The 20,379-nt window shown below is 41.2% G+C and overlaps 1 protein-coding gene across 1 annotated transcript in view; it reads left to right on the forward strand.

Moving 5' to 3' along the window:
* LOC144511736 (sushi, von Willebrand factor type A, EGF and pentraxin domain-containing protein 1-like) overlaps positions 1 to 19,569 on the forward strand; it is a 58,665-nt gene extending 39,096 nt beyond the window's left edge. Inside the window, exons 20-33 of the mRNA XM_078241961.1 lie at positions 1,502 to 1,575; positions 2,826 to 2,922; positions 3,538 to 3,611; positions 5,580 to 5,676; positions 6,589 to 6,662; positions 10,170 to 10,266; positions 10,913 to 10,986; positions 11,968 to 12,064; positions 12,433 to 12,506; positions 13,491 to 13,587; positions 13,969 to 14,042; positions 16,170 to 16,266; positions 18,234 to 18,307; positions 19,469 to 19,569. Coding sequence (XP_078098087.1) covers positions 1,502 to 1,575; positions 2,826 to 2,922; positions 3,538 to 3,611; positions 5,580 to 5,676; positions 6,589 to 6,662; positions 10,170 to 10,266; positions 10,913 to 10,986; positions 11,968 to 12,064; positions 12,433 to 12,506; positions 13,491 to 13,587; positions 13,969 to 14,042; positions 16,170 to 16,266; positions 18,234 to 18,307; positions 19,469 to 19,569 — 1,201 coding nt within the window. The remainder of the gene's footprint in view (positions 1 to 1,501; positions 1,576 to 2,825; positions 2,923 to 3,537; positions 3,612 to 5,579; positions 5,677 to 6,588; positions 6,663 to 10,169; positions 10,267 to 10,912; positions 10,987 to 11,967; positions 12,065 to 12,432; positions 12,507 to 13,490; positions 13,588 to 13,968; positions 14,043 to 16,169; positions 16,267 to 18,233; positions 18,308 to 19,468) is intronic.
* The last annotated feature ends 810 nt before the right edge of the window (positions 19,570 to 20,379 follow it).

Below are 20,379 nucleotides of genomic sequence, written 5' to 3' on the forward strand. Positions count from 1 at the left end.
AGGACATCCCTCCAGTGCTCACCACTCACTGCCCTTGTTCCCCCACACATAGCTCTTACCCTGTCCATCCCAAGCAATGCTACCTCATCCCATCCATAACAATGTGTGAAATTAGAAATGAGCATTCATCAGATCAATCTGCTCTCTCCAAAAGACTTCAATCTTCTATCTTCGCACCAATGGTAGGGTTGCAGGAGGAAGTTGAGTTTTGATGGGCAATGGGAAGTTTAGGCGGTGCTAGTTTGGTGAGCTTGAGTTTGCAGCCAGCAGTAGTTTGGTCTATAGGAGATCCAGCAGGAGGAAGTGGAAGGTAAAGAAACTGTGCATTAGATGCTAATGATCCCTTCTCTTCCGCTTCCCTTCTCCTGTAAAGATCCAGCTTTATCTGTGCCCCATTGAGCTCATTCTGCCCCTGCAGCTAATACAAAACCTTTGCCTTCATTTACATTTGAGTGAAAGTAACAGATGTTGATAAGGTGATGAAAACATGATGGAGGAATTAGAGCAGATAATACCTTTGAAGGGTAAATAAATGATCTTTGCGATGGGTAAGAATCTTTGAAATCACTGGTTCACTTTTGAGTTCCATAACCCTTGAAAAGATAGACAATATTGAATTAGGAAACATGATTATATTTTGTACCTGTGCACAAGTTTTCAGTCACATGCTTACATTCAAAGCTAATTATCTCTGCTGCTCCATGGCTTGTAGTCTCTCACCTTTTAGTAAGTAGGTGAAGATTGATGCAGACCAATACAGAGTGCAGTTGGAGACAGAGGAGGAACTGTTGTTGGGAAGAATTGGGGAATGTGCAAAAGTCTTGCATTTATGTTGGCAGAATTTGATAAATGAATTTCAATGTTGTGCTAATCTGACATTTTGGATAATGACATTGCGGCTATTCACCTTTGTGTGAAACACTGGGAATTGTAGTGGAAAAAAAAATTGGAGAATTTGGGATTTTGTCATCTTACTATCTCTTCTCATTTTATTTTCTATGTAGTGATAACCTGTGGTAACCCTGGAGAGATTCTGAATGGATATTATAGGGCACCAAATAAAACAGTTGGAAATAAAGTTACTTTTTATTGTGACACTGGGTGAGTATTCAGTATATAAATGACTGAATTATTTTATATTATACCATATTAGTTCAGTGTTGTGATTGGGACAATTTATGATGACTGTTCAACTCTTACTCTTCACATTCCTAATGACAATTGTCCATCTGAGCTCTCATTCAGCCTAATTTCTTCATTGTCCTGCTAACAGTTTTGCAAAGAGATATGGATAACCTAAATTACTGGGCAAAGATTTGGCAGATGCAGTATAATTTCGCAAAATGTTTGATACTTGATTGTTTGATTTTTTTCAACTGTATGTTTTTGATTGATTGATAGATTTTTCCGCTCTGCATTTTAGAATCCCTATTGTGTCAGTAAACTCACTCCCCAGATTAACCTTCCGATGACTGATGGTGTCTTGTTTTTCTTTCTCTAGGTATAAAATGCTGGGTAGAGGCTATCGGGAATGTACAGCTGAGGGTTGGAATGGTGAGGTTCCATCCTGTGAATGTAAGTTAGGTTTCTCTTTTTTGTTAAAGTAACCAACTTGTCTTCCTTGCTAAGTTATATTGTATTGTCTTGGAGTTCTTATTCACATCCAAGTTTTCTGCTCTGCTGCATTTTGACATCCTCTCGCTTGGAGCTCTGTATTCAGGGAATGGGGGAGGAAGTGTTGAAGCAAGGAGCTGAGTTTTGATGGGGTAACTGACATTTAAGGAGGTGCTAACTTTAGTGTAGTTCAAGCTGACATGAAATTGTAATATTGGCCATGGGAAATCTAGGAAGTGAAAGTGACAGGAAAAGTGCAAATGACCTTAATGTCCCCGAATTAAATCTTGCTCATATTCCTTTCACTTCCTTTCCATTCCCATTTTATGCTCCAACAAGGACTGTATTTGTACCCGACTGAATGAGCTGTGTTAGTGCAGCACACGTTGCTTTAATTTGCTGATCAAGCTGCAGTGAAATTAATAGTTTCAGAGGTGATGGAAAAACATGGAGAAAGATTTTATTGTTCGTGTTCTGGGGTAGAGCAGATAATGCTTTGGAAAAAGAAATAAGCGGTCTTTGTGATGTATATGAGACTTGGAATCACTCCCTCACTTCTGTGTTCCAGTTCCTCCTTCTTAACAGTCCTTTAGGATTGAGGATGACTTAATTCCACTCTGGGTGAATGGGTTCGGAGGTGGCTGATGAGTCCCATGTACAGGCTGCAGACTCTGCCACATATGGGACAGGTTGGAGGTTTGTGCACTCCTCCTGACGCCTTGAATTGGCATCTGCACATTGCAGACAAGGTCTCTCAAAGCCTTTGGTGGTTCCCCAATGAAGCTTCCTCATTTTGCTGCTCATAAATCAGAGTCCCATAAATTGACGGCTGTGTTTGACTTCTTCAGGGATGTTCTGAGGCCATCCCTAAATTGTTTCTGTACTCCACCTGGGAGTCTCCTGTCATGACTGCGTTCCGAGTACAGTACTTTCTTCAAGAGTCTGGCATAAAGCATACAAATCACATGTCCTGTCCAGCAGAGTTGGATTTGTGTGATTAGCATCTCGATTCTGGGCAAATTCTAATTCCCTCACAATAGAGGACAACATTTTATTAACCGTTTTGAAAATGTTAACGTATATTGATACTCTCTGTAATTGTGTAATAGCTTATTATCTTCATGTTAAAATCTGAATTCCATTGAGAGAGCTGTTGGAGATTATGGAATTTCATAATATTTCTACTTTTCCTGTTTCTATTTTCTGTGTAGCAATAAACTGTAATGATCCTGGAGAGATTCTGAATGGATATTACATTGCACTAAATCAGACATTTGGAAATAAAGTTACCTTTTATTGTGACATTGGGTGAGTATTCATTATGTAAGTTATTGAATAATTTTGATGATGGAGTGTGCTATTTTAATGTATAATCACAAGGTTATTTGAGATGGCCTCTCTTGTTCTTCATATTTCTGATAACAGCTCTCAGTGTGAGTTCTGGGTGAGGCTTCCAATACATTGTAGAACTGGCAATTATTAAAAAGTCTTTATACTGATCATGGTCAGGGATGTTAGTGCTGGGTTTGGAATATTAATGGAAAGATGGAAATGTTAAATGTGTCACTGATGCCTTGACCCATGTACAAAGACCAACATTGGATAACTGCGCCTGCTGCTGCTTCCAAATAGCACATTGCAATTTAGCTCCAAAGTCAGCTGGACACAGCAATGTTCCTTCTGTACCTTATATGGAGTCTGGCCAGTATTGATCTTCGTAGCAACAGTACAATTCTATTAGATCTACAGTTCTATTTGGTTCCAATTCATTTTTTCATTCACCTCGTCCCACCCTTGACTTTATTTAACAATGTTTGTTGCTAATTGAGAAATTGACCATAATTTCTTACCTGGTCTGAAACTACACCAATCCCAATGAACGTTCAGGTTATTGATCCCGGTGGTTTGCTTCTCTTTTTCTAGATACAAAATGGTGGGTCAAGATTATCTGCAATGTACAACTGAGGGTTGGGATGGTGAGGTTCCATCCTGTGAACGTAAGTTAGGTTTTGCTGTTTTGCAAAGTAACTGTCTTGTTTATCAGTATCAAATGATTGAGCCACGTTCAATGAATTGTCGTGTAATGTTGGTTCACATCCTAGTTTTCTTCCCTACAGAATTTTGACATCTTCAAGCATTTTGGTTTTTTTTTGGAATGGGCCAAACAAATTCATTGCTTTGATTTAACCTGACATATTTAAAGAATCTAATGTGTGAGGTGAGAAATGACCATGCATCAAATCAATCCTGCTCCTTGCAGAAGACTTTAATCTTCTGTCCTGGTGCAAATGGGAGTTTTGGTGGATGGTGGATAGATTAGGAGGTGCTAAGTTTAGTGGAGTTTTAGCTGACAGGAGGTAGCAGTTTGGGCCACAGGAGATCAAGCATGTGGAATTGGAAGAAAATAGAAAAACGCAATCAATGTTAATGATCCACACTTAAATCAGGTTCATTCACCCACCTGTTCCTCTTCCATTTTGTCATAAATTCCAACTAGATCTGTCTCTGTCTCATACTAACATCATTATGTTAATACAGTATATAGGAAACTGCTGCTCTAATTTGCTGTTCAAATTGAGTGATAGTACTAGATATTCATGAGGTAATAAAACAAGATTGAAGATTTTATTGGGGTTGGTGCTAAGGTAGAGCAGATAATGCTGTGGAAGGGGAAATTATAATTTCTTCACTTTTTGGGTGGCACGGTGGCACAGTGGTTAGCACTGCTGCCTCACAGCGCCAGAGACCCAGGTTCAATTCCAGCCTTTGTCACTGTCTGTGTGGAGTCTGCACGCTCTCCCCGTGTCTGCGTGGATTTCCTCCGGGTGCTCCGGTTTCCTCCAGTCCAAAGATGTGCAGGGTAGGTTGATTGGCCATGCTAAATTGACCCTAGTGTCAGGGTGATTAGATGGGTAAATGTTTGGGGTTACAGGAATAGGCCTGGGTGAGATTGGTGGTTGGCATAGACTCGATGGGCCGAATGGCCTCCTTCTGTACTGTAGGGATTCTATGATTCTATAATTTTGAGTTCAAACACCTTGAAAATAATGGGCAGCATTCCGTTAACCATTTTGATTATGTTTTGGAACTTGTGGACTAATTGATGGACATGATGGTGAGTGCAGTGCGGGACAAAAGGATGAGGCAGGAGGACCAAAATCGGGAAAACTATCCCCAATTCAGAGGTGGGTGGTGGAATGGTCTGAGCCGGGAATCCTGCCTGGCGGTGAAGTGACATCTATTTAGCTCATTCATGAGTCACCTAAGAGCGATTATCCCTGAACTCACCAGAATTTGAAGAATCAGTGATTCAAAGTCAGTCACGTGGTTCTTCTGTGCCTCCCAAAGACCATTCAGTAAACACTGCTTCCTACTGTCTGGGAATGGGGGTTCTATTATTGTCAAGCACTTAGTGCTGGCAAGATGAAGAGGGGAGATTGGTGGGGGGAGTGAGATTGGGGGACTGGAGAAATATAATGCCCTGCTCTTGCCACTGATCCCCTGGGAACATTTCTGTGATTCCCAATCACCCAAAGATCCCACAGAACTCCTTCAGTTAGTGCATTACCAGTAGCAGTCACTGTTCTTGGTGGTGTTCCTGGCAATTGAGAGCTGTCGACCTCTGATTAGACAACATCTGTCAGGGGCAGAATTTTCAGACACCTGGGGTGGGATTTCTGGCCACGCATGGCCCAAGACAGGAAAATCCCACCGAGGTCAACAGACCTTTACATGGTCCGTGTTCCACCCGCTACAATTCCTGTGGCGGGAGGGACAGAAAAATTCTGCCCCTGAAGTTTATAATAGCATAATTCTGAAAAATGAATTCCAAATTTGAGATAACCAGATAGTGCATTAGCATTTCATATTCTTGATAAATATCTGTGATTGGCAATGAAAATTCTGCTAGGAATTTTTAGGTACTTGTCCCATTTCTACTTTTGCTCATTTCATTTTCTGTATAGCAATAACCTGTGGAAATCCTGGGGCAATCGTGAATGGATATTATAAGGCACGAAATTGGACAGTTGGAAATAAGGTTACCTTTTATTGTGACATTGGGTGAGTAGTCAGTATATAAATCACTAAATCGTTTTGGTGAGGGATTATATTATTGTTGTAATTAAGATAATCCCAGGTGGTTACGCGCTGGGTGGGATTTTCCGGCCGTGCTTGCCCCAAATCAGAAAATCCCATCCAAGGTCAGCGGACCGCTGCATGGTCCCCCTCCGTTCGCTACGATTCCCGTGCCGGGCAAGACGGAAAAATTCCACCCTCTGAGTGAGGCTTCAATATCAGCTGGTGATTCAGAACGAAATCTTTTTGCTGATCAAGGTGAGGGATGTTAGTGCTGAAATAGGAATATTAATGAAATATTCAATGTCTCTTCAGTAACAAAGTCCATTTGCTGGATCGACGTTGGATGTCCATGTCTGCTGGTTTTTAAAATTATATTAAAAGTCATTTGGAAAGTGAACTTTATGCTCTGTACTTTATCTGGGGTCTGACCTGTAGGTTTATTTTTATGATGTGGAGATGCCGGCTGGGGTAAGCACAGTAAGAAGTCTCACAACACCCGGTTAAAGTCCAACAGGTTTATTTGGTAGCAAATACCATAAGCTTTCGGAGCGCTGCCCCTTCGTCAGATGAAGATCTGGGGATCGCCATCTGACGAAGGGGCAGCGCTCCGAAAGCTTATGGTATTTGCTACCAAATAAACCTGTTGGACTGTAACATGGTGTTGTGAGACTTCTTACTGGGTTTATTTTTAAGCAGCAATACAACAATATTTGATTCCTATTTCATTGTTCTGCTGACCTAGTTCCATGTTTGTTATTTTTGTCACAGTTTGTTGATAGTTCAATAGATTTTCCCTCTATGAGTCTTAGAATTCCTCCCTGGTCAGCAACTCTAACACTTTTTTAATAAACCTTCCTGACTCTGATAACAGGTGGTTTGTGTTTCTTTTTCTAGATACAACATTGTGGGCAGGGATTATCGGGAATGTACAGCTGAGGGTTGGGATGGCGAGGTTCCATCCTGTGAACGTAGGTTTCTGTTTCCCTGTTTTGTAAAGTGACTAACTTGATTTTTATTGATAAATGATTGATACAGTATTAATGAATTGTTAATATTGTTGATTCACATCCAATATTACTCCCTAACAGTGTCAAAACGGTATTTTGACATTTTCTAGCTTTGAGTTCCAACTTCTTGAAATGGGAGGAAGCAGTAATTTGTTGGTTTGATTCAACATTGCATGTTAAAGATTTAGAATGTGTGAAATAAGAGATTGTCATTCATCAAATCAATCCTGCTTCACCAGAAGATTTGGATCTTCTACACTAGCACTAACAAGGAGCTGAGATTTGATGTGTAAGGGGAAGTAAAGGAGGTTCGAATTTTAACGTAGTTTTAGTTGATAGGAAGCATTTTGGGCCATGGGAGATTGAGGAGGTGTGAGCGCTGTTGCGAGTAAAGTTAACATGCAATCGATATGAATGATCCATACTTAAATCATGCTCATACTACCTTTTCTTCCTCTTGCACTCTTGTTTAAAGATCCTACAATGTCCGTGCCTCACTGAATTGGTTGTTTCAGCGCAGCCAATAGGAAACTATTGTATTACTTTGCGCTTGAGTGAAGGTAATAGATGTTGATGAGGTGACAAGAACATTGTGGAGGATTTTAGTGACAGGATTGCTGATGTAGAGCAGATAATGTCATGGAAGCAGAAATAAGTGATCTTCTTGATGGATAAGAAACTTTTAGGTCTCTTCCTCAGTTTTAATTTCCAACAAATTTAAAATGATGGACTATATTTAATTAACCATTTGAATTATAGCCTTTTGTCTCAAAGTTACTGCTGGGAGTGGAGTATCGATTCCCTAATTGTAACCGCATGGTATAAAAAATAATTGGAGCTGGTCAGAAAGGTATGGTAATAATCATGAGGCATTTTAATCTACATATAGAATTGAACAGTCAGATGGGAAAAGTTGGTCTAAATCAGGAGTTTGTAGAATGTTTTTGGAATAGTTTCTTAGAATAGCATGTTCTGGAGCCAACCACAGTGCAGGCTACATTTGAGCTGATATTGTGCATTGAGATTGGATTAATTAACATCCTCATCGTGAAGCTATCCTAGGTAGCAGTGATCATATGATTGAATTTTACATTCTGTCTGAGGGTGAGGTGAGTGTGTCTAAGACTAGCATTTTAAACATACGTAAGGGCAGTTATGAAGGGATGAAAGGGCATTTTGTTAAGGGATAGGTCAATAGAAGTTCCGTAGCAGGCATTTAAAGGGATATTCAGAATACTCAGAATGGGCACATTCCAATGAAAAAGAAAAATTCCAAAGAAGGATCCGCCATCCATTGTTAACTAAAAAAGTTAAAAACATTATTAAACTTCAAGAATAAACATTTAATTGTGCAAAGTTGGTTAGACGATTGGAATGTATATAAAGAACATCAAAGAATGCCAAAATGATTAATAAGGGGGGGAGGATTAGAGTAGGAAAGAAAGCCAGCCTGTAACATTAAAATGGTTAGTTAGAGTTTTTATAGAGAGTTAAAGAAGGAAATCGTTACCAAAGTGCATTAAGGAACTGATAATGGAAAGTAAGGAGCTGACAGGTGAATTAAACAGATATTTTGCATTGACCTGTTATATAGAGGAGAAACATGACGCCCCGGAAAGAGCTGTAAATCAGGAAATGGAAGAGAATGAGGAACTGAGGAAAATTACAATCACCAGGGAAGTGTCATTGAGCAAATTGTTGGGGTGGCCAGGGAAGATTCTATTAGATTGCTAGATAGCAAATGTAACCCTTTTATTCACAATGCTGGGGAGACAGAAAGCAGGAAATTACAGGACAGCTAGCCTAACAATTGTTGTAGGGAAATTGCTAGAAGCCATTATTAAAGATGTTATTGTAAGGCACTAAGAAAAATTCAACCAGAGTTGACATGACGTTGAGCAAGGAAAGTCATTTCTGGCACATTTATTGGAGTACTTTGAAGGAGTCATGTGCTGTGAATAAACTGATGTCCTGTACTTAGTTTTTCAGAAGGTATTTGATAAGCTACCACATCAAAGGTTATTGTGGAAAATAAAGGCTCATGGGGTAGGGGCTAACATATTGGCATGGATAGAAGATTGGCTAGCTAACAGAAAACAGATTTGGCATAAATGGGTCTTTTTCTGATTGGCAGGGTGTGATGAGTGGTGTGTCACAGAGATAAGTTCTGGGGTCTCAGAATTGATATAAATGACCTGGGCTGAAGGTATAGAACAAGAAGAATCCCTACAGTGCAGATGGAGGCCATTCAGCACATTGAGTCTGCACTGACTCTCTGACAAGTATATTACCCAGGCCCTCTCCTCTGCCCTATCCCCATAATCCCACACATTAACCATGGCTAATCCATCTAACCCACACATCTTGGGACACTAAAGGGTAATTTAGCATGGCCAATCAACCTAACTGGCACAGCTTTGGACTGTGGGAGGAAACCAGAGCACCCAGAGGGAACTCATACAGACACAGGGAGAACATGCAGATACCACACAGACAGTCAGCCAAGACCGGAATTGAACCCGGGTCCCTGGTACTGCGAGGCAGCAGTGGCCCTACTTAGATGGCACAGTGGCACTACTTGGGTGGCATGGTGGTACGGTGGTTAGCACTAATCCACCATGCCACTTGCCTCACAGGGCAAGGGACCGGAGTTCGATTCTGACCTTGGGCAACTGACTGTGTGGAGTTTGCACGCTCTCCCTGTATCTGCATGCGTTTCCTCCGGGTGCTCTGGTTTCCTCCCACAGTCCAAAGATGTGCAGGTTAGGTGAATTGGCCATGATAAATTTCCCCTTAGCATCCAAAGCTGTGTAGGTTAGGAGGACTAGCGAGGTAAATGTGTGGGGTTACAGGGATGGATGGGTAAGATGCTCTTTCAGAAAGTCGGTGCAGGCTGGATGAGCCAAATGGCCTCCTTCTGCGGTATAGTGATTCTATGACTCTACGGTTTCTATTCTACTTGAATAATGGACAGACTTGTGGAGCCAAGTGGCCCTAATTTGTATGTTTGTATGTTCGTATATAGTTTTCTCCTTCATGTCTTCTAGTCTCTCGCCACTTGGTAAGTAGATGGATATCTGTCGCGATGATTTTGGTTTGCTGGTGAAGTTTGATGTTGGTTAATGCAGAGTGCTGGTGAAGAGTGTTGTGTGAGGTGTTGCTGATTGAGAAAAAGTCTTGCATTTGTGTTGCCATTTTAAAAAATAATGGATTCCAGATATCTGGGGTGGAAATTTCCAGCAGCCCTGCTGTGGAATGTTGTGATCTCACCGAAGCTCACCGACTTTTTATTGGCTCGGTACATTTTCCAGCCCTGCCCCAACCGTAATTAGGTCGTCAAATTCTTCCCACGATAACTTGATATTGTGAAGAATTTAGCTGTGGCTATTTATCTTCATGTTAAATATTGCAATGTAAAACCTGTTGGTGTTTTTGGAATTTTGTAATAATCTTATCTTTTCTGTGTAGCGATAAACTGTGGCCATCCGGGGGAGATTCCGAATGGATATTATACTGCACCAAATCAAACAGTTGGAAATAGAGTTACTTTTTATTGTGAACTTGGGTGAGTATTCACTATATAAATGACTAAATAATTCTGGTGAAGGATTGGATTATTTTAATGTTATGATTAAGATAATTTCAGATGACCATCTCTCGTGTTTCTAATTTCTGATAGCAGCACTACATGTGAGCTCTGAATGAGAATTCCCATTTGGTGTTGAATTGACAATTTTAAAAAAATCTTTGTACTGGTCAAGGTGAGAATTGTTAGTCCTTGGATTGGAAAATTAATGCAGAGCTGAAAATGCTGAATGTGTTAATGATCCATAGACCCATAATCTGAGATCAACACTGGCCATGTGTCTGCTGGTTCCTCAGAATGATTAAACTGTATTGAGAATCAGTTTGAAGGTGAGTTGGATGCAGCAATATTTCTCCAGTATTTTATACTGTATAATGTATACTGTATAATGTATTTTATACAGGGTCTCAGCAGCACTAATTTGTTTCACAACAACACAACTGTATTTGATTCCTTCATGATGCTGCTAACCTTGTCCCACCCTTTCTATTTTTTTAAGTTTATTCCTATTTGGATAGATTTATTTCTCTATGAACCTTTAGAATTCTAACCTGGTCAGCACACTAACACTTTCCCAATGAACTTGCAGGTTACTAATACAGGTGGTTTGCTTTTCTTTTTCTAGATACAAAATGGTGGGTAGGGATTATCGGCAATGTACAACTGAGGGATGGGATGGCGAGGTTCCATCTTGTGAACGTAAGTTATATTTCCTTGTTTTACAATGTGACTGACCTGCTTTTCTTTATCAAATGATTGAGCTACCAGCAATGATTTGTTTTGTAGTGTTGGTTGAGATCCAAATTTCCTTCCCTTTGGTATTTTGACATCTTCTAGCTTGGAATTCCAATTTCTTGGAATGGGAATCGTCAAATCGGCCTTGCTCCTCCAGAAGATTTTAATCTTCTACCTTAGCACCAATAATAGTGTTGGAAGATGGAGCTGAGTTTTGGTGGGTAATGGGGTGTTTCAGTGAGCTTGAGTTTGCAGGCATTTTTAGTTTGGTCCACAGGAGATTCAGGAGGAAATGGAAAGTAAAGGAACAGTGCAATAGATGTTAATGATCATACTCACTTCTCTTCCTCTTCCCTTCTCCTCTAAATATCCTACTTTGTCTGTGCCCCACTGAGTTAACTCTGTCCGCGCAGCTAATACAAAACGGTTGCAATAATATAGACTTCAGTGAAAGTGATAGATATTGATAAGATGACAAAAACATGGTGGAAGATTTTAGTGGTGGAGTGCTAAGATATAGCAGATAATGCCCTGGAAGGATTAAGAAACTTTAAAGACACTTGTTCACGTTGAGTTTCAACATCCTTGAAAATATGGTCAATATTGAATTCAGAAATTTGATTATATTTTGTTTCTTTGCATTAGTTTTCAGTAACTTACTTGCATTCAAAGCTAACTATCTCTACTCCTTCACTGGCTCCCAGTCTCTCATCATTTACTAAGTAGGTGAAGGTTGATGCAGATCAATACAGAGTGCAATTGAAGAGAGAGAGGGAACTTGTTTTATTTGGGAATGCAGAAAGGTCTTGTATTTTGTTAATAAAGCTTTGATAAATGAATTTCAAATATGCTGTGGCTGTTCATTTTCATGCTAAACACTGGAAAATTCTTGGAAAATTTAGGATTTGGTCACAATTCTAACTCTTATATTTTATTTCTGTTTAGCAATAATGTGTGGTGACCCTGGAAAGATTCTGAATGGATATTATAAGGCACCAAATAAACAAATTGGGAACAAAGTTATTTTTTACTGTGACATTGGGTGAGTATTTAGTATGGAAATTAATGAATTATTTTGGTGAAGGAGTATGTTATTTTAATGTTGTGATTGGGATAATTTGATATGACTACCCCGCTCTCATCTTTCAACATCTAATTGAACCTGGTTCCTTCATTGTTCTGCTTACTTTAACTTTGCAAAGGGATATTAGTTAGTTTAACTGACTGGACAGAGATTTTGCAGATGGAGTACAATTTGGGAAAATGTTTGATTTTTTGATTCCTTGGTTATTTTTTTGGTAGTTTGATGTTTCTTCCTCAGTGCGTCTTAGCATCCCTACTGGGTCAGTACGTTGAGTTCTCTAATGAATCTTCAAAATGACTGATGGTGTCTTGTTTTTCTTTCTCTAGATATAAAATACTGGGCAGAGACTATCGCCAATGTACAGCTGAGGGTTGGGATGGTGAGGTTCCATCCTGTGAACGTAAGTTTGGTTTCCCTCTTTTGTAAAGTGACCAACTTGCCTTCCTTGCCAAATGATAATGCCCCTATCACTGTACTGTCTTGGAGTTCTAATTCACATCCAAGTCTTCTTCCCTGCATTTCAACATTTTCTAATTTGGAATTCGTCTTCATGGAATGGGCGAGCAAACAGCCATTCAATGCTTTGATTTAACATTGCATAGTAAAGGAAAACAATTTATGAAATGAGAAATGATCATTCATGAGATAATGCTTTGGAAGCAGAAATACGTGGTCTTTGTGATGTATGAGAGACTTGGAATCACTCCCTCACTTCTGTGTTCTGGCTTCTCCTCCTTAGCAGTCCATCAGGAACTGGCTGGATGGGCTGTGCGATGTCTGATAAATCCAATGTACAATCTGCAGATTCTGCCACATGTGGGAGAGAGGGTCAACAATATGAGTTGCTGAGAGGTTTGTGCATTCTCCATGAAGCCTCGATTTGGCCTCTCTGTGCTCCAAATGATGTCCCTCAATGTCTCCAGTGTATCCCCAAATGAACCTTCCTCATTTTGATTGGTCACAGACCAGAGACTTCCATAAGTCTATGGGTATGTTTGACTTCTTCTCCAGGGATGTTTTGAGGCAACCCCTAAAGTGTGTTTGTATTCCTCCTGGGAGCATCCTACTATGACCGCGTTCCGAGGAGAATAGTTTCTTCAAGAGTCTGGTATCAGGCATACAAATCACATGTCGGGTCCAGCAGAGTTGGATTTGTGTGATTAGCACCTCGATATTGAGCAAGTTCTAACTCCCTCGCACTAGAGGGCAACGTCCTATTAACCATTTGGAAACTTGTCTTCCAAAGTTAAGCTAACTTGAGATTCTCTACAATTACGTTGTAGCTTATTATCTTCATGTTAAAGACCTGAATTGCAATGAGAGAACTGTTGGAGATGTTGGAATTTTTAATTTTGTAGTTTCTACCGTTTTATTTTCTGCACAGCATTAAACTGTGGTGATCCAGGGGAGATCCCGAATGGATATTATATCGCGCCAAATAAGACAGTTGGAAATAAAGTTATCTTTTATTGTGACGATGGGTGAGTCTTCACTATGTAAATTACTGAGCAGTGTTGGTGAAAAACTGTGCTATTTTAATATTTATTCACAAGAGAATTGATACAAGTGGATCTCTTAATATTTCTGTTAGCAGCTCTCAGTGTGAACTCTGGGTAAGGTTTCCAATTCAGTATCGAACTGACAATTTTAAAAAAAGTCTTTATATTGATCGTGGTCAGGAATGTTAGTGGGTTTGGAATATTAATGGAAAGATGGAAATGTTAAATGTGTCACTGATGCCTTGACCCATGTATAACGATCAGCTGTACCTGCTGCTTCTTCAAAATACTCAATTTATATTGTAATTTCTTAGCAAACTATACCAACTTCCCAATTAATGTGGTTTAATTTTCTTTATTTAGATACAAAATGGTGGGTCGAAATTACCTGCAATGTACAGCTGAGGGATGGGATGGTGAGGCTCCATCTTGTGAATGTAAGTTATATTTCCCTGCTTTGCAATCTGACAGCCTTGCTTGTCTGTACCAAATGACTGAGCCACTTTCAATCAATTGTCATGTCATGTTGGTTCACACCAACTTTCCTCCCCAACAGTATTTTGACATTCTCGAGCACAGAGTTCTGTTGTTTTCATTTAGAATGGGCCCAAAAAATTCCTCTTGCTTTTATTTGACACTATGGCCGGGATTCTCTGATCTCATTCGCCCGCCACCACTGCAAGCGAGATTGGAGAAATTTGGTGCTCATTGGCCATTCATTGCAGCGGGACTGGAGAACTGGAGAACCCCAGTCACGGGCGAGGTCGGAGAATTCCGGCCTTATATTTAAGGAACCTATTGTGAGATGAAAAAGTGACCATTCATCAAATCGAACCTGCGCCTTCCAGACAAATTTAGTTACCTGTCCTCATGCAAATGGTAATGTTGGAGTAAAAAGCTGCGTTTTGATGGATGTCTGGAAGGTGCTACTTTTGGTGGAGTTGTAGCTGAGGGAAAGTTGCACCATGGGCCATGGGAGGTCGATGAGGTAGATGTGGGAAATAAAGGAAAAAAAGCAATCAATGTTCATGATTGATAATTCGATCAGGCTCATGTCCCCTCTGTACCTCTTCCATTTTTGTTCCAAGTCGCAACTAGACTAGTCTGTGCCCCACTGACTTAATTGTGTGAATGCAGCCCACAGGAAACCATTGCATTAATTTGTTGCTCAAACTTGAATGAACGTTATAGATATTCATGAACTGACAAAGTAGGCTGGAAGATTCTAATAGGAATAATGCTGAAGTGGGGCAGATAATGCTGTGCAATTGGAAATGGTCATTTCTTCACTTTTCAATTCCCACACCATAAACATAAGGAGCATTTTGACTATGTTTTGGACCTTGTACACTCCTCCTTTTAGTATGTTATGTACATGGATATCTAAATGCCTATGCTTCTGCACTACTCCTACTCTTCCATCATAAAGAAAGTAGATGGATACTTGACATTGGCCTCTGTTTAATGAAGTCATCTGGGCGGTGTAGGTGACAGAAGAATGGAACAGGAAGACCAGCATCGGGAAAGCTATCCCCAATTAAGTAGGGGAAGGGGTTGGGTTGGGGTGGGGCGGGGGGCGGGGAGAAGAGGCTCGCAGAATGGGCCTTTCATTGGAATGCCACCTGCTAGTGGTAGAATGCCTTTTAGGCTCATTAATAAGCCACCTGAGAACAATTATTCGTGAACACAGCTGGATTTAGAGGTGGCTCACAGGCTTAAGAGGAGTCACATAGCCTTCATGTGCCTCCCAAAGGCCACCAGCACACACTGTCAGGTTTTCTTGTTGTCTCACCTTGGGGCATCTGTTCCTGTCACCCACTCAGTGTCTGATCAAGTGCCCTGCATTGAGAAGGGGTAGCTGAAACCCAACGCCCCTCTCTTGCCACTAACCCTCCGGCCACTGTCATGTACCCCTTCTGGCAACCACCACCTAGTGGGCACATGAGCGGCGCAGGCTTGGAGGGCCGAAGGGCCTGTTCCTGTGCTGTTTTGTTCTTTGTTCACCCCTCAGCTGTGTCCAGGAATCCAGCTGGGATTCTTGGGCTGGGTCTCGGAGTATTACCAGCAACAGCCACTGCTCTTGGTGGCGTTTCTGGAATGGAGAACAGCTGGCCTCTTGTCAGAAGCTGTCAAGGTTGTTATTTTCAGCCACCTGGAGGCTTGATGTATGGAAGGCCCCAAGCTGGCCAGTGACGTGGCTGAGGGCACTTAAATTACACCAGACCTACCCAAGTGAGTGACACTGAGTTCCCATCAATTCTGCAACTGGTACAAGGGGGAACCACCATTGGAGGCACTAAATCCCAATGTTTTGGATTGCTTGTGAAGATTAGTGCTGTTGAATACAGGGACCAGTTACTGTGCAGTATTGCGGATTTTGAGAAAATCCTACATTTATGATGCCATCATTCTGAAAAATAAATTCCAAGTTTCAGTTGACCTGATATTCTGGACAATCGTGCAGCAACATTTCATAGTCATGTTAAATATCTGTGGTTGGCAATCTGTTGGGGTCTTTGAGTTTTGTCCAATTTCTACCTTTTCTCATTTTCTTTTCTGTGTAGCAATAACTTGTGGAAATCCTGGGGCAATCACAAATGGATATTATAAGGCACCCAATTGGACAGTTGGAAATAAAGTTACTTTTTATTGTGACATTGGGTGAGTAGTCAGTATATAAATCACTGGAAAATGTTGGTGTGGAACCATTTTATTGTAATGTTGTGATTAAGACAATTCCAGATGACCACACTTGGTCATCACGGGTGGTATCATCCCTCCTGCTATTGGTGGGAATTGTGGTGGGCACTACCGGAACATGTGGCGGGAGTCCAAAAAACAGTTTCCCAATATCGGGAAATCAGATCGGAATTGTGTTATCCTCCTTTATGTTGGGTTAATGGTGGGTCGACTTATCCGCTGAAGATCGTCGGGAATTCATTTTGTATGTCATGAATGTTCGTTACCAGACCAATAGACCCAAATCTTGTGGCCTCATCTAATCTTCCACCCTGTTAAAACAAATCTATGCAAATCAGTTGCTGGACATAATAAACGTGAACTGTGGGCAGCACTCCACAACCTTCTCAAAGGCATTAAGGGACGGGCAACAAAACTGCTGGCCTCGCCAGCCCACATCCCATGACACAATCACAAAATTTGTGGTGATGCGCATTTGGAATGAGTAGACGTTTACTTACCAGCAGGGCAGATTAGATCATTGACTCATTTCCTTTACTACAGGAATGTCCTCCTTTGGACCCCATGGGTGCTGACCACCCTGCTGTCTTCCTCCCAGTCCATCATGGTCAAACAAGAGGATCGTCTGTTGCTTTCCCTTAAAAAAATGTATGTCTCACTTTTCCCCGACAGCCTGGAGGTGATTCTCCAGGGAGGTATCATTGAATCATGTGAATGGAGAATCTCGCCTTCTGTTGGACATCACTCTGGCCTCATTAATAAAGAGTTGTCTGGGTGAATAAGGCGGAGAAGATGCCAGGGTAGCCAAATCTGACCCCACCACAATACTCGATGTAAACCATGCACATTTTGGTGCATAATTACTGCCCCATTCACCAACGGAAGCCACTCTGACTTCCTGCTCCTACCGCAGAACTCAGGCGTGAGCGGAAGTAACCACCCTGCATTTCTGATGGAAGTTCTTAAGCGAGCTCTGAGTAAGGCTTCCAGTTTAATTTTCAATTGGAAATTTAAGGCAAAGTCTTTATACTGATTAAGGTGAGGGACATTGTGCTGAAATAGGAATATTAATGCAAAGATAGAAATGTTAAATATGTTGTTGACAACGAGATCCATTTTCCGTCTCAACACTGGATGTCCAAGTCAGTTGGTTCTTTAACATGCTTTGGTTATTTTAAAAGTCTGCTCCAAACTGAACTTTATACACCAATTCTCTGTCTGCGTTCTGTGTTTTACCTGGGGTCTGACCTTTTTGTCCGGGAGGCATTTTCATAGCCCACCATCAGTTGCAGCATTGTCAGCTGATGGCTGGTTTTACCAATTTCCCCCACTTCAGAATCGCAATCACACCACCGTTACTTCCATTTTTCTTCAGGGAATAAATGGGAAATAGAAAAGTGTTCGAGGGCGGAAGTGGTGCACAGGGCCAATTACACTGCTGAGTACAGATTAAAGTCCAACCGGTTTATTTGGTATCACGAGCTTTCAGAGCGCTGCTCCTCCATCAGGTGAGTCCTGATGAAGGAGCAGTGCTTCTTTTGTAAAGTCCCTGATGGACTTTAACCTGATGTTGTGAGATTTCTTACTGTGCCCACCTTAGTCCAACGCCGGCATCTCCACATTACTGCTGAGTACAGTGCACTACTGTTAACATTCTACCCATGGTATTTGGTTCCTATGTGATTCTGCTAATGTGTTTTGCAAAGTGGTCAAGATAGGTTAAATGTGTGGACAAACATTTGACAGATGGAGTATAATTTGGGTAAATGTTTGATTTTATTTTATTGGTTGTTTGATTTTTTGTTAACACAGTTTTTTGAGAGTTTAAAAGATTTTTTCTCCATTGACTTTAGGATATGTAACTTATCAACAAACTGTAACAGTTTTTCAATTAATCTTCAAGTCACTGATCACAGTTTTCTTTTTAGATACAAAATTGTGGGTAGAGATGATCTGGGATGTACAGCTGAGGGATGGGATGGTGATGTTCCATCCTGTGAACGTAAGTTATTTTTCCCTGTTTTATGAAGTGATTTGTTTGTCTATGCCAAGTGATTGAACCACTTTTAATGAATTATCACCGAATGGTTCACATTCCTGCCTCAGAGCTGAACCCCCATTCCCATATCTGCTAACTAACTCGATTGGTTGTGTTAGTGCAGCACATATGAAACTCTTGCATTAATTTGCTGAGTGAATGTAATAAACATTGAGGAAGTGACAAAACCATGGAAAAAGCTTCAGTGGAGATGGTGCTGAGGTGGAGCAGCTGATCCTATGGCAGTAGTGAGATGGAAAAGAGACTTCAAAGACAGTTCTCCACTTTTGAGGTTGAGCACTTGTAATAAAGCACAACGTTTCATTAAAGGTGCTAATTTATATTTAATACCTGCGCACTCGTGGCGGCACGGTGGCCAGCACTGCTGCCTCACAGCTCCAGGGATCTGGGTCCATCCCAGCCTCGGGTCACTGTCTGCGTGGAGTTTGCACATTCTCCCTGTGTTTGCGTAGGTTTCCTGCGGGTGCTCTGGTTTCCTCCCAGAGTTCAAAGCTGTGCAGGTTAGGTTGATTGGACATGCTAATTTGACCCTAGTGTCAGGAGATTAGCAGGGTAAATATGTGGGGTTACAGGAATAGGGCCTCCTTCTGCACTGTAGGGATTCTACGATTCTATGAATAACTTAGGATACATCAAAACCTAATTACTTTGATTCTTCACGGCTTCAGGTCTTGCACCACTTAGTTAGTAGATGGATACCTGACATTATGATTTTGCCAGTGAAGCGAGTCAGTGCACAGTGCTGTGAAGACAAGGATCTGTTGCTGTGAGGTATGTGGATTGAGACAATGGCCGGATATTTCCGGCTGTTCACTTCCTGCTGCCGCTGCAAGCGAGGATGAAGAATTTGGCACTAAGCCAAATCTTTGTTCATCACAAAGGAACCAGAAAATCCTGCTGATGTGAAAGGCCAGAAAATTCTGCCCAAAAAAGTATTGCATTTGTGATTCCATAATTTTGAAATTAACTTGGTAACTTGATATTCTGGGCAATCGGGTAGGAGCTTATTAAATGTCTTCATGTTAAATATTTGTGAAGGATAATGAAAATGCTGTTGAAGTTTTGTAAAATCTCTTAACTTTTCTCATTTTATTTTCTGTTTAGCATTGAACTGTGGTCACCCTGGGGAGATTCTGAATGGACATTATAAGGCACATGATCCAGCAATTGCAAATAAAGTTGTTTTTTATTGTGAAAGTGGGTGAGTATCCAGTACAAACATCACTGAAAGACTGTTTGCGGAATTCTCCCATTCCCCTGTGGCGGGTTTTGTGTTGGGGGGGAGCAGAGAAGTTGTAGCAAAAAGTTGGAAACCCGCCAGCGTAAAATCGCTTATCAATTCTCCCGATGGTGGGTCGGTGTTTCCGCTGGCTGGTGGCGTGAATTCTTCCATTCCTTTTCTTTTATTCATCTGTGGGACATGGGCGTCGCTAGTTGGCCAGCATTTATTGCCCATCCCTAGTTGCCCTTGTTCCGAGTCAACCACTTTGTTGTGGCTCTGCAGTCACATGTGGTCCAGACCAGGTAAGGACAGCAGATTTCCTTCCCTAAGGGACATTAGTGAACCAGATGGGTTTTTCTGACAATCGGCAATGGTTTCATGATCATCAGTAGATTCTTGTTTCCAGATTTTTTTTGTTGAATTCAAATGCCACCATTTGCTGGGATTCGAACCTGGGTCCCCAGAACGTTAGTTGAGTTTCTGGATTAATAATCCAGCGATAATACCACAAGGCCATCGCCTCACCTCATTTGCATTCATTTGTATCTTAAGAATACTCATTAAAACAGCTGCCCACTGGCGTCCCATCAGGCTTTCCAATCATGCATTACGCCAGCGAGTCATTACATTTGTCTAAACCCCGATTGCTAATGAATGGCGTGCACAAGGCGGCCCTCAGTTCACATAAGACTTTGGGGTGAGTGCAACATTGTTATACCGCTGATCTGCACTTATTGCGCTGTACACCACTCTGCCAGGGCAGACTTGTTCCTGCCCTGCATTTCAGTGCCAG

This window comes from Mustelus asterias, chromosome 25 (genome assembly GCF_964213995.1).
Source record: "Mustelus asterias chromosome 25, sMusAst1.hap1.1, whole genome shotgun sequence".
In the NCBI taxonomy this organism is placed as follows: domain Eukaryota; kingdom Metazoa; phylum Chordata; class Chondrichthyes; order Carcharhiniformes; family Triakidae; genus Mustelus; species Mustelus asterias.